This window comes from Pteropus vampyrus, unplaced genomic scaffold (genome assembly GCF_000151845.1).
Source record: "Pteropus vampyrus isolate Shadow unplaced genomic scaffold, Pvam_2.0 Scaffold48, whole genome shotgun sequence".
Taxonomy (NCBI): Eukaryota; Metazoa; Chordata; class Mammalia; order Chiroptera; family Pteropodidae; genus Pteropus; species Pteropus vampyrus.
Window position 1 is genome coordinate 3170727 of NW_011888829.1, and position 17427 is coordinate 3188153.

Here is a 17427-nt window from a genome sequence, read left to right on the forward strand (position 1 = left end):
GTAGCCTCACAAAGCCGAAGCCTGTGTTATACTTTCAAAAGACCATTCCATCTCTGTCAGCCTGCAGCTTCTGGGTGATGTGCGGTGTGACAGGACCAGTATATCTCATGGCCATATGCTCACTCCTGCACCGCCATTGCTGTAAAATGATTTCTCTGGTCTGACACGATGTCATGCAAGATCCTGTGTTGGTGGGTCTAACACTCTGTGAGCCCTCGCGTGGTGCTGTTCACCCATACCCAGATTGTGTGTCCATTCCAGTCAGAGTGAGTTGCTGCTCCATCCATCACGGAAGGGGCTCAGTGTCATCGACTTGCCATCAAGTAGCTGGTTGTGCCTTTTGAGGGATGGCGCCATATTGGGTGTTCTGCTTTAACGTCTTCTGCTGGAAGATTACACATTCAGCAGTGGCTAGCTCAGTTTCAGTGAGTGGAAGCCCATGCTGTTAGACCAAACATAGCGTTCATCTCTGCCACCATGGCTCCTGCACTTATGAGCCCATTGTCCCATGGGTGGTATTCTAGGACAAAGAAATAAACCCAACAGTTAAAGTTTTGAAAGCAGTTTTGGTCATACGAAATATAACACTAAGTATTCGTATAAAGTATTTACATCCTAGAATCAGGATGGTCATAACCATATGAAATATAAACATCACAGTTAAAAATCATTAAAATATAAATTAAAATGTAAATTAATAGACATTGTTATAGGCGTAATTTTAAATATACCTTAATTCCAAGGTCCTAGGTTAAACTGTCTTCTTCCATGAAGTTACCTGCCTCAGAAATAGAAAAAATCAGTCTAATTAAAAAATCACATCTTAAGCTCTTCATACAGTCTGACACATTCGTGGTAATGGCCTTAACTTATACGGAGAATCCTATGCCCAAATTTTGGCCTTGCTGCCCCACCCGGAGACTCAATTCATGGTCAGCAGCTTGTAGTAGATAAATTAATGGAAAAAGCCGAAACTATCTGAGGATAATGAGACTGACTGGCTCTAATTAAAATATTGTAGTTATTAACAACATTAGAGTGGAAGAATGGCAGAATGCTGTGTTCAGGAAGAACAAAATGTCTATCTATGTGAGTAAGTCAGTGTTTACCCTGGACCGTGAGCATATTGTGGACAATAAGAGCATTGACAAATTTTCAGAGCCTTTAATGAATGCTGTGAAGTATGTTATAATTAAACCCAAAAGGCAAGAATTTAGATTATTCAAAGATAATTCTAATAAAGTAACTGTAGGTTCACATAATTTGCAGCACTGTCAGAAGTTATGAAGACATCGCTCATTAAAATTCCATTTATAAACCCATTGTTTATTATAATTCAATTTAGATGACCACATGTGTTTACATTTTGAAAATCTCAAATGCTTATGAAAATTTTAGCTTAAGACCAGTAAAATCAGTATAGGAAACATAGGAAGTTCAGGGAAATTCAATTTTCCATGACTAAATAAACCCTATTCTTGCATTAACTAGGGTATTAATGCTACCGTATTTATACTATGATAAAAACAAAGGAAAAAGCTATTATAAAGCTAGCCTGATAGTCAGTTTCGCATTGTGAGGCAAAGGTACACATATCAGTGGAAAAATGGATTGAATAGTTTGCTGAGAAGAAAAAGTCAACAATTTGTAGGTACTAGGAGAGGGATCGATCCATACCTATTGGCTTTGCTAATTAAATTAGGTCGGAGGTTGTGCCCTTAACTAATTCTGGATAGGACAGAAGTAGACCATAGGTCTGTGGATAGTTGGTTAAAACAGGAGCCATTTTCGATTAGTCAGAAAAAAGTTTTCAATTAGGTTGGAGCGGGCCTGTGCCTGGGTCACTCTAAGGTGTTTGTTATGTATCAGCTTGAGCTGTGGGACAAACGTCACGGCTTGTCAGCCTCAGCTGGTCAAAGGCAGTTGCATGGAAACAGCACAACCAGTTTGAGATCTGGCAAAGGCCTGCTCCGATCGGAAAACTTTCCTTTTACATCAGTGAGTATCAAATCGCTATGGTGTTTACATCCTATTGGATAAGATTACAAGAGTGATATAACAGAATTATTTTAAAACTTCGAATTTATTTTGCTAAAAGTATTGAACTTTGCATCTAAACTTATGAACATGTTAAGTATAAAATGTATAAAAGAGTATATATATATTTTATATGATAGGGAGTATTTGAGCAAAAATGGTTGAACGTCTCTGTTTTAAGATAAATACTGATTTAGTCTTATTTGATAATTCACTTGGGTGTGTCTTTTGCAATGCAGTGTGAGCCTTGAATATGTGAGTGGATGTGAAGAGTTTTATTTTGTTGTTTAAGTTTTGGAGTCAAGAGCAGTGTCAACTTTTGTGTTAAGTAAAGTTAACACAAATGGGGGATTGGGCTATGGTCAGAGATTCCCTCACTTAAACCTCAGTTAAATACATAAATGATAAAACAATTTCAGTTTGTTTCAAGCAAAAGCCCCTGGTTTTAGCTGCAACACTGAGTACCCTTTGGTATATGCCCTAGAAAAAGAAGAAACAAGCATTAGCTGCTAAGAATAAATGTTTAAACTTTACTCCAAGAGCTCAATTTGATTAAAAACCTCAACAACAACAACAACAATAACAACAACAACAAAACACCTTATTCCTCAGATTCTTTGTATTTATGATTCCGAAGTTAGTTAGATCTAAAACATTTGACTTCACATCCCTATTTTCCTCTTTGATAGCGATGAGCAAAATAGCCCTTAAAAATCATAGAGTCAGTTGTAATTCAGACAGGGCATCTGTCAGTACCATAATATCAGATGTGGGCCAGCATTTAAAGATGATAATTAGGAACCTGGCTCTTTTTGCTGTGTTGAGATCCCAGCCAAAATCTTCTCTCCATTGCGGGTGGTCCATGGGAACTTGGTTTGCGGAGGCCTCGACATGGTTCTATTTATGTCTCTCTGTTAGACAATAACCCTGAAGCTACGGCCTTCTGTGACTCTGCCAGACAAGAATACAAAATGAAGCTCAGAGGTGATTGCCACCAGGCTCATTTCCAAGGGACCCAGCACAATTCTGCATAAGCACAGAGCCCTGCGCCCCAGTTGTGGCTGGCCTGGTTGTTTGTTTCTGGTGTCATTCTGGCTGTCAAGCCCACTGTGGGTTGCACCTGTTTCTCTCTGAAGCCAGAAGGCTGGTATTTCATAGGGGGTGGGCTAATACACTCACTCTGCACCCTCAAATGGAGCATCAGTAGTCACATATTCAACACTGAAGGACTTTGTTGGCAAGGTAGTGGATAAGGTTCCTGTTGATAGGTGTTAATAACGAAAGTACTCCTTCATTTTTACACATTGTATTATAAAGAACTTTTCAAATACCTTGCCGCATTGGATGCTTATATCTACTTAGCAGTATAGGAGAGGTTTGTATTATCGTTGTCAGGTGAAGGGAGACATTGGAAATGTTAAGTGATTTGTCTAAGATCACCCAACCAATAAGAAGATCCAAGTGCTATTCTCGGCTTTCCCGCCTCTCCATCGGCTTGTTTGACATGCAATCATCTGATGTAGGAGATGATGGAGTGGTGGCCAGATAACAGCATTTGAGACTTGGTTTAACAGTACGTTTGATAAAGCAACATTTAGCAGACCTCTAGTTGTGGCTACTGCTGCTGTTTGGCCATCAATTTCACCATATTGATTTCCAGCCATGCAGCATGTCAACATTGCAGACTTAAAATCCTAGCGTGTTTGCAGTGTCAAAAGGGGTTGGAGGCGGGTGTGGTGAGGAGGCACGTTTTCAGGGGGTTTGGGTTAGGTGTCTAAAGTCTGGATAGCATGAAATTGGTAATTAATTGGGAGTTGGTGATTAATCTTTTAATCGGGGGATATGCATGCCATCCATTTATAAACCCATTGTTTATTATAATTCAATTTAGATGACCACATGTGTTTACATTTTGAAAATCTCAAATGCTTATGAAAATTTTAGCTTAAGACCAGTAAAATCAGTATAGGAAACATAGGAAGTTCAGGGAAATTCAATTTTCCATGACTAAATAAACCCTATTCTTGCATTAACTAGGGTATTAATGCTACCGTATTTATACTATGATAAAAACAAAGGAAAAAGCTATTATAAAACTAGCCTGATAGTCAGTTTCGCATTGTGAGGCAAAGGTACACATATCAGTGGAAAAATGGATTGAATAGTTTGCTGAGAAGAAAAAGTCAACAATTTGTAGGTACTAGGAGAGGGATCGATCCATACCTATTGGCTTTGCTAATTAAATTAGGTCGGAGGTTGTGCCCTTAACTAATTCTGGATAGGACAGAAGTAGACCATAGGTCTGTGGATAGTTGGTTAAAACAGGAGCCATTTTCGATTAGTCAGAAAAAAGTTTTCAATTAGGTTGGAGCGGGCCTGTGCCTGGGTCACTCTAAGGTGTTTGTTATGTATCAGCTTGAGCTGTGGGACAAACGTCACGGCTTGTCAGCCTCAGCTGGTCAAAGGCAGTTGCATGGAAACAGCACAACCAGTTTGAGATCTGGCAAAGGCCTGCTCCGATCGGAAAACTTTCCTTTTACATCAGTGAGTATCAAATCGCTATGGTGTTTACATCCTATTGGATAAGATTACAAGAGTGATATAACAGAATTATTTTAAAACTTCGAATTTATTTTGCTAAAAGTATTGAACTTTGCATCTAAACTTATGAACATGTTAAGTATAAAATGTATAAAAGAGTATATATATATTTTATATGATAGGGAGTATTTGAGCAAAAATGGTTGAACGTCTCTGTTTTAAGATAAATACTGATTTAGTCTTATTTGATAATTCACTTGGGTGTGTCTTTTGCAATGCAGTGTGAGCCTTGAATATGTGAGTGGATGTGAAGAGTTTTATTTTGTTGTTTAAGTTTTGGAGTCAAGAGCAGTGTCAACTTTTGTGTTAAGTAAAGTTAACACAAATGGGGGATTGGGCTATGGTCAGAGATTCCCTCACTTAAACCTCAGTTAAATACATAAATGATAAAACAATTTCAGTTTGTTTCAAGCAAAAGCCCCTGGTTTTAGCTGCAACACTGAGTACCCTTTGGTATATGCCCTAGAAAAAGAAGAAACAAGCGTTAGCTGCTAAGAATAAATGTTTAAACTTTACTCCAAGAGCTCAATTTGATTAAAAACCTCAACAACAACAACAACAATAACAACAACAACAACAACAACAAAACACCTTATTCCTCAGATTCTTTGTATTTATGATTCCGAAGTTAGTTAGATCTAAAACATTTGACTTCACATCCCTATTTTCCTCTTTGATAGCGATGAGCAAAATAGCCCTTAAAAATCATAGAGTCAGTTGTAATTCAGACAGGGCATCTGTCAGTACCATAATATCAGATGTGGGCCAGCATTTAAAGATGATAATTAGGAACCTGGCTCTTTTTGCTGTGTTGAGATCCCAGCCAAAATCTTCTCTCCATTGCGGGTGGTCCATGGGAACTTGGTTTGCGGAGGCCTCGACATGGTTCTATTTATGTCTCTCTGTTAGACAATAACCCTGAAGCTACGGCCTTCTGTGACTCTGCCAGACAAGAATACAAAATGAAGCTCAGAGGTGATTGCCACCAGGCTCATTTCCAAGGGACCCAGCACAATTCTGCATAAGCACAGAGCCCTGCGCCCCAGTTGTGGCTGGTCTGGTTGTTTGTTTCTGGTGTCATTCTGGCTGTCAAGCCCACTGTGGGTTGCACCTGTTTCTCTCTGAAGCCAGAAGGCTGGTATTTCATAGGGGGTGGGCTAATACACTCACTCTGCACCCTCAAATGGAGCATCAGTAGTCACATATTCAACACTGAAGGACTTTGTTGGCAAGGTAGTGGATAAGGTTCCTGTTGATAGGTGTTAATAACGAAAGTACTCCTTCATTTTTACACATTGTATTATAAAGAACTTTTCAAATACCTTGCCCCATTGGATACTTATATCTACTTAGCAGTATAGGAGAGGTTTGTATTATCGTTGTCAGGTGAAGGGAGACATTGGAAATGTTAAGTGATTTGTCTAAGATCACCCAACCAATAAGAAGATCCAAGCGCTATTCTCGGCTTTCCCGCCTCTCCATCGGCTTGTTTGACATGCAATCATCTGATGTAGGAGATGATGGAGTGGTGGCCAGATAACAGCATTTGAGACTTGGTTTAACAGTACGTTTGAAAAAGCAACATTTAGCAGACCTCTAGTTGTGGCTACTGCTGCTGTTTGGCCATCAATTTCACCATATTGATTTCCAGCCATGCAGCATGTCAACATTGCAGACTTAAAATCCTAGCGTGTTTGCAGTGTCAAAAGGGGTTGGAGGCGGGTGTGGTGAGGAGGCACGTTTTCAGGGGGTTTGGGTTAGGTGTCTAAAGTCTGGATAGCATGAAATTGGTAATTAATTGGGAGTTGGTGATTAATCTTTTAATCGGGGGATATGCATGCCATCCATGCCTGTGGTATTTGAAGAGCTCTGCTAAGTTGTGGGGACCCATTGAAGGAATATAGCAGGGACTTCTCTCAAAGACTTAGAGCAGCTGTTCATTTATGCCAAGGGAAGGTGCAGGTGGTAAGACCTATAGTTGAGAACGAGACTTCTTTTAATATGTAAATTGATTTTTTTAAACTTAAAATTATCCGTACACGTTAAGTAAGACTTCTTCAGCCAGTACTCTAATAGCTTTCCTGCCTGTCACATTTTCTTTTGATCACTTTACACAAGCCCTGTTTTTAAAAAAACATTGTTTTTGGTCATTACTCTGCATTAATTTGTTTGGGTTTAGATTTCACAGGCAGATACAATGGATGAGCTTTGGGAAGGCTAAAAAAACTTCTTTGAGCATTACTGCTTCTCTCTGGTAATTATTTAGGCTCAGCAGCAGCCAAAAAGCACCTCTTCCGTTCTTGATGGAAAAGTAATTCTGTTTGTTCATTTAAGAGGATTGTGTTTGCCATTCCATTAATCTCATTGCTGCTTACTGGTGAAGAATAAAATCGAAAGCTGCTTGTTTTGAGTCCCGCCATCCCAAGGGGGCTGGTGAAAGTGTTTGAATTTCCTGCTGCACCCTCAGACTTCTCTCAGACCCTGACTTATGGGTCTTAACTCTCTGATATGTAATTTCTCTCTTAGGGGGTTCTAAGATGTCAGAGTTGTCTAGAACCACTGAGATGGGGACCATGTGAACAAATAGTGACTTCTCTTTTGCTTATAGTAAAAACGTATCAGAACCACATTTATTTGGGAACAAAAATTTTTTTGTGCCTGACTTTGAGCAGTTAGTGGCACACAGACCCTGGTGCCTCGTCTCCCACTCCCGACGATTCAGGGACAGGAAGCTTGCATGGCAGAGGATGGAGAATGTAAGTGCTGAGTGTGGCATTTGCAGCCCCAGTTACCCTGAATGATGGGCACAGTTCTGGCCCTATTCACTCTATGGGGCTTCGGGAGGGCAGATGCAGGCTGTGATTGAAGTGGTTTTTAAACTCTCTGTCTCTTATCCTAATATCCCAGGGCTTCCAGCAGAAATTCTCCTTCCACAGTAAAGAGATTGTGGCTATCAGCTGTTCCTGGTGCAAGCAGGCGGTAAGTTTGGGATGAAAGAAAACAGAGTGGGCTCATGTTCTATGAAAATAGACATGTAATTGCTTGAATTCTTGTCTGTAAGTGGAAGGTTGTCCTAGTTTATGCATTGTTTCCCTTACATAGGATCGTTGGAGGAAGAAAGACAGATGACAGCTGTAGGATTATAGTGTGTATGAGCTGGGAGAAGCTATAGAGATAGATTAACTCCTTCATTTATACACGCTGAAGCTTGAGGTCAGACTGGAAAATTCTACCCTGGTTCTAATCCTGGGTCTAAAATCGAGGACTTCTTGCTCCTAGGGGGTATTTTTTTCCCCAATTGCTCTAGATTGTTGACAACTCCTCCTATGGTGCAGGAAGTTGCAGCATTAGGAAGAAAGCAACGTGCAACATCGCATAATCCGTTTAACTCAGGAGTCCAGGCATCTTCTGTTTTTAATGTGGGTACCATTTTTATGGGGTTATGTTAGGATAAGAGTGGTCTTTTATACTTTAAATTTGGTGGTGGTTATAGTGCCTGTATGCTCATCGAAATGTAATCTTCCTTATATTTGAACATATATATTCATTAGAATCCAATAGTAATTTCTCTATTTACTTTTCCTCTTTTTTATGTATCCTTTTTTCATTTTTAACATCTCTCTCCGAACATGGTTCATTTTCTTGTTTGCCTATGTACCTATTCTTTCTTTAACCAGATAGTGTATATTCTACCTCATGGGCAGGCAAACTATGATCTATAGGCCAACTCTGACTGCTGCCTGTTTTGGTAAATAAAGCTTTATTGGAACACAGCCATGTTCATCCACTTATGTATTGTCTGTGGCTGATTTGCATTTATGTATTATCTATAGCTACTTTAATGCTACAATGACAGAATTGAATAGCCGCGACAGAGACACTATGGCTCTGTAAAACTAAAATATTTACCATCTGGTCCTTTTATAGGAAAAGCTTGTGGACTCTGTTTTCAGCTCTCAATTCACCTACTCTTTTGAATGACTATAAAATTGGGATATATAATCCTCTCATAGCATAGCCAACCTGAAAAGAAAGAAACTAGTTTTAGCTAGGTTAAGGGAGACTTCAGCCCTCTATACGTCAGATTTAACTGTGAGGCAGGAGCAGATACATGTGGTTGAAACACATGAAACTGACATTTTTGTGGGTCAAAACTTTTGCATTTTGGCACTTCTATAAAGTTCAACCTAATAATCTCTCTAGCATCATTTCCCTAGGCCCCCCTACAAGTCAGGATAACCTATCGTCCTTACATAGGGATGCGTTGGTCTGGAAAGCTCAGTGCTTGCTGTGACACTATTCTGCCACATTTTTTATTCTTGGCATTTCCACCTCCTTCCAGTTAATTGTTACACAAATAGTCTCCGTGCTCTTGTCCAAGGACATATTCACAAATGTAAGGCCATCCTAGTCCTTGAATGAATCTATGCCATCAAGGCAATATCTCCACCTGGAGAGGAAGGAGCAGATTCAGGGCCCAGGCGTCCCCAATAATATCTACGATTCTGGTTTCCCTGATGTGCAGAGACCTCACTTGTGGGACAGCATCAGTGGTGGCAGTGGGCTCATCTGCTCCCCCATAGTAGCTACCAGGCTGTGGACAGATGGTTTATCTAGGGTCAGTTAATCTGGGAACTTAGACCTACTGTACAGTGAATGTGTGCACTTCAATCTATAGTCTAGTTGAGTCACTGCAAAGGCAACTTTCACTTGACCCTTGTGATGGAGCTTTGGTCAATACCACATGTCTTCGAGTTTCCCAGGGTCCCACATATAGAAGGTGATCTTGCGAGGTCTAAAAATACAAAACATTTTAAGACAAATTCCAGTGGTGGTATATTTTAACACTGCAGGTAATCCCTTCTAAGACATCTGATGTCAAACAAACGAATAAATGCCTTCTATGGGCACTTTCTGCAGTGGAAAAAAAAATCAACTGGTTTAGGGAGCTGGGTTTCCTGGATTCATGTCCTGACTCCACCACTGAAAAGTCGTGCAGTTTCGGACATTACCTCTTAGTCTCTCTATATTGGCTATTACTCAGGTATAAATTGAGAGAGTTGACTTAGGCAGACTCTGAGATCTCTCCCATTTTAGAAATGCAGTGGCCATTTATTTTGTGGTTTCTTTGAATTTTCAAGAGAAAGTCCCTTTTCTTTCTTAAATTTTATTTTGAAAGAATTTTATATTTATAGAAAGTTTCAAAAATAGTACAGAGTATGAATGTGTACCCTTCCACTCAGCTTCCCTTAGCTTTCTCTAATTTTGACAGCTTACGGAACCATAGTACAATGAATAAAACCAAGATGTTAATACTGATATATTAGTATTAACTAAACTACAGGTTTTTAAGACATTAGCCAGTTTTTTCTTTAACGCCTCTTTTCCATTCCAGGATCTAATATCTTTTTAGTTGTGTCTCCTCGGTGTCCTCCAAGGCTTGACGTTCCTCATTCTTTATCTGTCGTCACCTTGACACTTGCGATGAATACTGACTGGTTCTCATGTAGCAGGTCTCCCAGATTGAGTCTGCCTGATGTTTTCTCATGATTAGATTGAAATTACTCGTTTTAGGCAAGATACTCCAGAAGTGATGTGGCAGCCTCGTTACATACTTCTCCTGGGGTACCTGATGTCGATATTTTATCGCTGGTGACATTAACCTTAATCACTTGATTAAGGTGGTATTTGCAGTGTCTTCCTCATAAAGTTACTGGGTTCCCCTTTCCAATGGATGAGTATTTGAGGAAATATTTTGAGATTACGCCGATATCATATTTCTCAAACTTTTATCTACGGATTTTAGCATTCATTAGTGAATTTCTTTTTACAATTTATTTAACTTTTAAAATTTTTAAGATTAATAAACTTTATTTTTCGGAGCAGTTTTAGGTTCACAGCAAAATTCAATAGGCCGTAGGGAGATTTCCCACCATCCCTTGTTTTTACACAATCACACGCTCCCCCACTATCAACATCTCACAAGAAAATCACTTTTTAAAGAACATTTCTCTGGTATATCAAATTGTTTGCAGATCACAAATAACTGGTATTTGGGGAATTATTTTTTTATGAAATTGTATTTCATAATTAACCGACTTAGTAATTAGCCACTGGATCATGTCAGATCTTGAAGATACGTGAAAATGAAGACAAACCTCCCTCATGTGATGTAATTGGGGTGGCCATCTTTGCCAGTTTTCCTGAGACAGTCCTAATTTATATCTTTTGATCCAACATAATTATTAACAGTGCTCCCTTTCACTTTTAAATTTCTTCCAGTTAAGATGATAAATTATGTGGTCACATTAAGTACAATCCAAGTAGAAACTGATGTTAAATCTTTAAAAATCACTATGATTAAATCTTTAAGACTTGTAATTATTGGGTAATGTGGATTTCATGTTTATTAGAAAAGAAATATTACCACATATCATTATCGGTTTACCGCCACCCAGAAAATGATTGAAAATGTGATTGGCCTAAGGTCCCTCAGTCCACTGGGTATGGAGTTAAGCCTCAGTACTGAGGTATTGTTATGATCATTAGTCTGTATTTACTGCCTTCCTTTTAAAAACAAAAAGGACTTTAGACTAACCAATCGTAATAGGGGCATTATATCTTTTAGTCCCTCGACTAACACAGAAGAAGCAATCTTTGTTCTTGGATTGACAACTCTCTAGAAGAGACTTCTTGCTTCTTCCCTGGGTCCCCTAAACCTGGGAAGGATTTACATCCAGGGGTATAGAATGGACAGGTGGGTGGTAGGGCCCTGGCTCTCTGCTCATCTTCACTTCCCCCTAAACGTTATCCCAAGTCGCCCAAGCCTGTGGCCAGTGCGAGTCAAGTGACACAAGTATGTGCAAAGTTGAGATTAATTCTAATATCTTTAGGTAAATGTCCTTTTAAAAGGTTATAAAGTTTAGGCTGACCTCGTTCTGCAAGATTGATTTCTGGTTATCATTCGTAAAGTGGAATGGATTGGAAATCTGGTCTCTGAGCTGCTAGGCTGGTTGGGCAGTGATAAGGAGTGTGCATCTTCTGTGTGTGTGTGCAGGCCTGTGTGTGTACGTGTGCCTGTGTATGTGCCTGCATGTATGTGCATGAGTGTGTGCCTGTGTGTGCGTATGCCTGAGTGTGTGTGCGAGTGTGTGCTTGTGCATGTGCAAGTGCCTGCGTGTGTGCCTGAACGTGTGTGCCTGAACGTGTGTGCCTGCATGTGTGTACATGAGTGTGTGCTTGTATGTGTGTATGTGTGTGTGCATGTGTGTATGTGTGTGCCCGCGTGTGTACATGTGCGCGCATATGTGTGCATGTGTATGCATGTGTGTGTGCATGTGTGCCTGCGTGTGTGCATGTGTGTATGCAAGTGCCTGTGCATGTGCGTGTGCATGTGCTTGAGTGTGCATGCATGAGCGTGTGCACAAGGACTTATTCCTTCTCAGCGCAGCATTGCCCTTTGCTCAGAATTGTTTATTGGCCTGTTTTTCTCTTCAGTTTCACAATAAGGTGACTTGCTTCATGCTGCATCACATCGAGGAACCCTGCTCCCTGGGGGCTCACGCGGCTGTCATTGTGCCACCCACCTGGATCATTAAGGTGAAGAAACCTCAGGTAACTGCTGGGACCCTGGTGCTCTTGGGACAGTGCAGAGGCCAAGTACCTGCTGCTTCTGGCTTTTCTCCCCCTGACCAGTCTCGGGATTCCTCCGATCTCCACTCTCGTCCCCACGGTCCCGCACCTACCTTCCCCGGTCCATCCCATCAGCCCATCAGCCCATCACTTTACTGCGTTGGGCTCTCTCATGGAACCAGCCTCCTCTTCAAAAGAAATCAAAGTTCCACAGCAGGAATGTTTTCTCCCCATTCCTGTGTTTTGGGTGTTCTCTTGGGGTCCTCTCCTGACTTCCTCAAGTACAGTGGAGGGTACAGCTGATTCCCGTACACCTCTCTTCTCTTCCAGCCTGGGCACCCCCAGGGAGTGAGTGTGAGGGCAGACTGTGCAGGCTTCCTCGTTTGGTTCAGAGTGCCACCACTTCCGCCCTGCCCAGCAGACTGTGGGGCATGACCTTCCTAAATGTACAAGGCCTGCATAGAGAGCAACCTTCTTTCCTTAAGGCAAAGGAGAATCTGTGCTCTTAATGCCTGATCTCACACTGTATTGAATCCTCATCATATTTTCTGTCCTAGAGGGTCTCTGCTACAATGTCCTGGGACACCTCGGTGGTTTCTCAACAAAAGCATAATCTTTAATAGAAAAATTTCCGCCTTGTACTATACATCTTAGACAGTTAGCTCCAAGTTAAGGGATGGCAGACTTTTAACGCTACGAGATCATACCTCCTTTAGGAAGTGTTATTGAATGTAGTATCTTTAAAAGATATGACAGCCCTCCTTTATTTTTTACATGGTCTCCAAATCATCATGCAGTTTATTCTCATTGACTTGGTTTTATTTAAAAACTTGGATCAGGGACACTGTTTTGTTTTGAGTGTTTTATGTGAAGTTAGACTCAATGAATGAGTCACAGTTGGGAATAATCTTGTAATCCATGGGAGTCCTTGTGAAATTCTTTTCCAAAGGCAAGTACAGTATCTCTACATGAGAAAATAGGAATCTAGTCCTTTCATTTTGCATTTTAGAGCTGAATGCCAGGAGATGTTAATGAGTTGCCCAAGGCAAGGAGACATAGCGACTTGAAGTACTCCATCTGAAATTCAAGTGTATTGATTTCCAATTTAGTGTTATTTTAAAATCTCTTAAACATTTTCACTTCTTTCTGTGTTTCTTCCTCTAACACTCAACCATCTCTCCATGAGCTTTATATTAAATATTCAGTTAAAATCAGCACGTTTGCATCGAAAACCTCGATGGTATCAGGAAGACGACTGGGCATGGTGATGTAAAACATGATCTTTGCTCTGAATAACCATGTCGTAAGTTATCGTAAGGAAAGATCAGGGAGAACTTCATGAAGGAGATGAGTTTCATTCTGCTTCTTAAAGATGGCCGGGATTTAGATCAGGGAAGAAGAGAGGAAATAACAGGCAGGAGAATGACATGAATAAGGGTACTGGGTCCAAAATTATATTCATGGAACCCAGACTAGCTTGACTGCAATGGAAAATTTATGCAGGGGGTGTGTGGGAGAGGAGGGTGAGGTCGCTCAGGCCTGGCTTGGGGAGAGTTTTTCTTACATGCAAACTTTATCTTCTTAAGCCAAGGAGCGATAGAGCAAAATTTTTATTTTAGAAGGAAACAACTAGCACAGGTGTGTAGGATGATGACCTAGTGGTAAGGGATTTTAAAAGACTGGAGATAGACCAGTTGGGAAAATCAGAAGATGATACCACTTTGCAAGGGACTTGTAAATTTACTTTTCTAAACTTGAAAACTCTTCTCATTATGGAAGTTTTAAGCAAGTGAACAGAGAGAGATGATAATGAATTCCTCTATAACCATGAATTTTTCTGTCATTGTTATTTCATTTATCCCCTGCCACACCATAATCTCCACTTTTTAAATTACATTTTTTATTTTGAGATTCCCATGCAGTCGTAAGAAATAATACAGATCCCGTGTTCCCTTTTCAAATTTTCCCCTCATGGTAATACCTTGTAGTATGGTAGCACAATATATCAAAACCAGATGTTGACATTGATTCAGCCCAGATACAGAGCGGTCTGTTACCATGAATATCCCTCATGCTATTTTTTCTTAGCCATGTCCATTTTTCCCCTGATATCCCTACCTACTCTGTCTTCCTGGAAGTGGAAATCTTCCCTGTTCTTTTCATTGAACTAGAGTGTTTTAAAGTAAATCTTAGCATATCATTTAATCTGTCAATACATCACTTTGCTTCTCTAAAATATAACATTTTAGAAAGACAACCACATACTATTACCTCACCCATTGAAATGATTAATTTCTTAAATTATTTCCCGATTGTATCAAATATATATTTTTACAGTGATTTTTTATCAAATCAGGATCCAAAGTCCACAACTGCCTTTTTGTTGACATGCCTCTTAAATCTCTCTTAATCTACTATAATCCCATCTCTTATTTTTTATGCTATGTATTTATTGAATAAATTAGGTTACTTTACTGTAGTTCCTCATTTTTATTCTGGCTGATTATATCCTCGTTTGGTTTTAAAATTATTTCCCTTACTGCCCATATTTTTTTTTTAATAAAATAATATTTAGATTTATAGACTCAGATTTAGGTTTAATTTTTTTTTTTTTTTTTTTTGGCAAAAGGACTACATACATGGGCTATGGTGTGTGTTTTTATGGTGTTGCTTTCAAAGGAACATTTTATTGGGTTGTTTCATTTTAGCAATGTTAAGATTGATCAGTGAGCTCAGGAGCTATTATCCTAATCCATGGATCATAAAGTTGTCCATCAGCCTTTCACCCATTGTTTTATCTAGTAAATATTATTACCTAAATCCGTTATATCATTGGGCTTGCCAAAGAGTTATTTTCAAGTTTCACTCTTCATATTTCAGCTATGATTTTTCCAGAAATAAACCTTTTTTTTTAATACCAGCAAGCACACGACAGATGCTTGAGTATTTGCTTTTATTTGTAAATTTTAAGAATAATTAATTGATACATTAACAAGTTGTATTATGTGGCTAAGAATGGTGGTGTTGGTAGTGCTGGTTGTTTCGAGAGTACCATGAGAAATTATGAACTTACATCATCATGTGATATGTATGATACATGATGTGTTTCAATCACTGGCATCATTATTCTTTTTATATTCATGTGTTCCATCTTTGACCTGTTAGAACCTCTTCTAGGTGGCTTCTGTCTCCATTTTTTAGGAGGCATGATGTTTTTGATAGCATCCTTGGTTTCGATAATAACACCATGTGCCAGGCTCATCTTGTGCATTTCCTGTCCACACCTGGAACCAGACATTTCTCTAAGGAGTCTTGGTTACTTTTAATGGGCAATGGTATTTACAGTTCACAATCTGAATGTTGTAGTCCAGATGTTTTTCATTATGCTCCTTTTTATTGTCTTCTATGTTTTGGGGTATTGTAATAAAAAGAATAAAGAGAGCTAACTTTTATATGTTAGGAAATAATTTGAGTATTTGACATTCAGTATCTCATTTTATTATCACAGTACCCTATAAGGCAGGCATTCTGTTATTCCCACCTTAAGGCTTAGGAAATGAAGAACATGGAACTCAAATAATTATTTGGGTCCATATAGTTATTAAATAGCTTAAAGTGGCATTTGAACCCAGGAATTCTGATTCTGGAAACCAAGCTTTTAATAGTATGCCATTCTTCTCACTTACTATAGCAAGCCTTCCTCAATCAGATATCACAAACAACTTAAACTCTTCTGTTTCAGCTTCTTATCTGTGAGTACCTCATTCACAGGGTTTTCATGAGGACTGATGAGCTAAAAAAGCAAAATAGGTAAAGTATGTAGAATAGCCCCTGGCTTGTTGTAAATGCTCAGTAAACGTTAGCTCTTGTCATTTTCCTTCTTGTTGACTTTCAAAGGTGCAGGGTATCGAGCAAAGCTGTCTATCAACAGATGAAAACATTGGACGGTCACGTAGGAGTCAGGACAGACGTTATTGATCCCTGAGCCCTCTGTATTACAATGAAAGAGAATGGAAAGAGGATGAGATTTCTAATGAGAGTAGAAAGAGACAGAATAGAGCCCACAACCTGCCGTCTATTCTGCTCCCAAGCGTACCTCTACATACTACCGTAACTGTTGTATTTTACATTGTGGTGGGATTGCATGCTCGCTAGCATGATGTCTATTCCACGGCAGAGAGTGAAGTCCACTCATTTGTTGAAGAAAAGGATGGAAGAAGACTAGATGAGCATCCACACCCAGATAGTGGAAGGAGGAAGAGAATCCTGCACAGGCTATGATGGCACAGAATTTTATTATTAAAAATGGGAAGAAAATAGGGTAATCATCAATGTTAAATTCTGTAGACAGCAAAAAAATAATAAGGATTGAGAAAAGTCCTTGTGTTTGGGACCAGATCATTGATAACAATCAATGGGAAGAAAATAGGGTAATCATCAATGTTAAATTCTGTAGACAGCAAAAAAATAATAAGGATTGAGAAAAGTCCTTAAAATGGGAAGAAAATAGGGTAATCATCAATGTTAAATTCTGTAGACAGCAAAAAAGTAATAAGGATTGAGAAAAGTCCTTGTGTTTGGGACCAGATCATTGATAACGATCAAGATCATAGTTTGTAGAGTATGGAGTATGGGTGAAAACCTATTAGCTGTGATGTGGAAACAGTAAGATTAGAATTCATTGGAGACCTTGGAAAATGATAGAATTTGGAAGGTAGATGGAGAAAGCAGATAACATGTTTCCCCAACTTTCTGAATTTTTCTATCTATCTATCTACCTATCTATCTATCTATCTATCTATCTATCTATCTATCTATCTTTCTCTCTCTATGTCTCTCTCTGTAGATATATACACATGTATATGTGTTTTCCATATAGCTATATATATTTCTATAATGCTGCTTAAAAATATGCTAAAGAAGATAATCTTAATAGTGTTAAGGAAACATTTAATTAACCATACTCAAAGATGCTGTTATATGTAGTGGGAGGTCCAAAGATGAATCAGCTATTCATCTGATGTCCACAAAGGGCATACTCTCCAGTGGGGAAAATAGACACAATAATCTAAATCACTGGGAAGCGCATTTGTAGATTCAGGAAGGGCAGTTCAGCCACATAGTGGCCTTCAGATATCTGGGAAGGTTTGCCTCTTT

General features: G+C 39.3%; 1 protein-coding gene across 1 annotated transcript in view; it reads left to right on the plus strand.

Annotated features, from left to right (window-relative positions):
- DGKI (diacylglycerol kinase iota) overlaps positions 1 to 17427 on the plus strand; it is a 273413-nt gene that overhangs the window by 46527 nt on the left and 209459 nt on the right. The window contains exons 6-7 of the mRNA XM_023530296.1: positions 7546 to 7617; positions 12136 to 12252. Coding sequence (XP_023386064.1) covers positions 7546 to 7617; positions 12136 to 12252 — 189 coding nt within the window. The remainder of the gene's footprint in view (positions 1 to 7545; positions 7618 to 12135; positions 12253 to 17427) is intronic.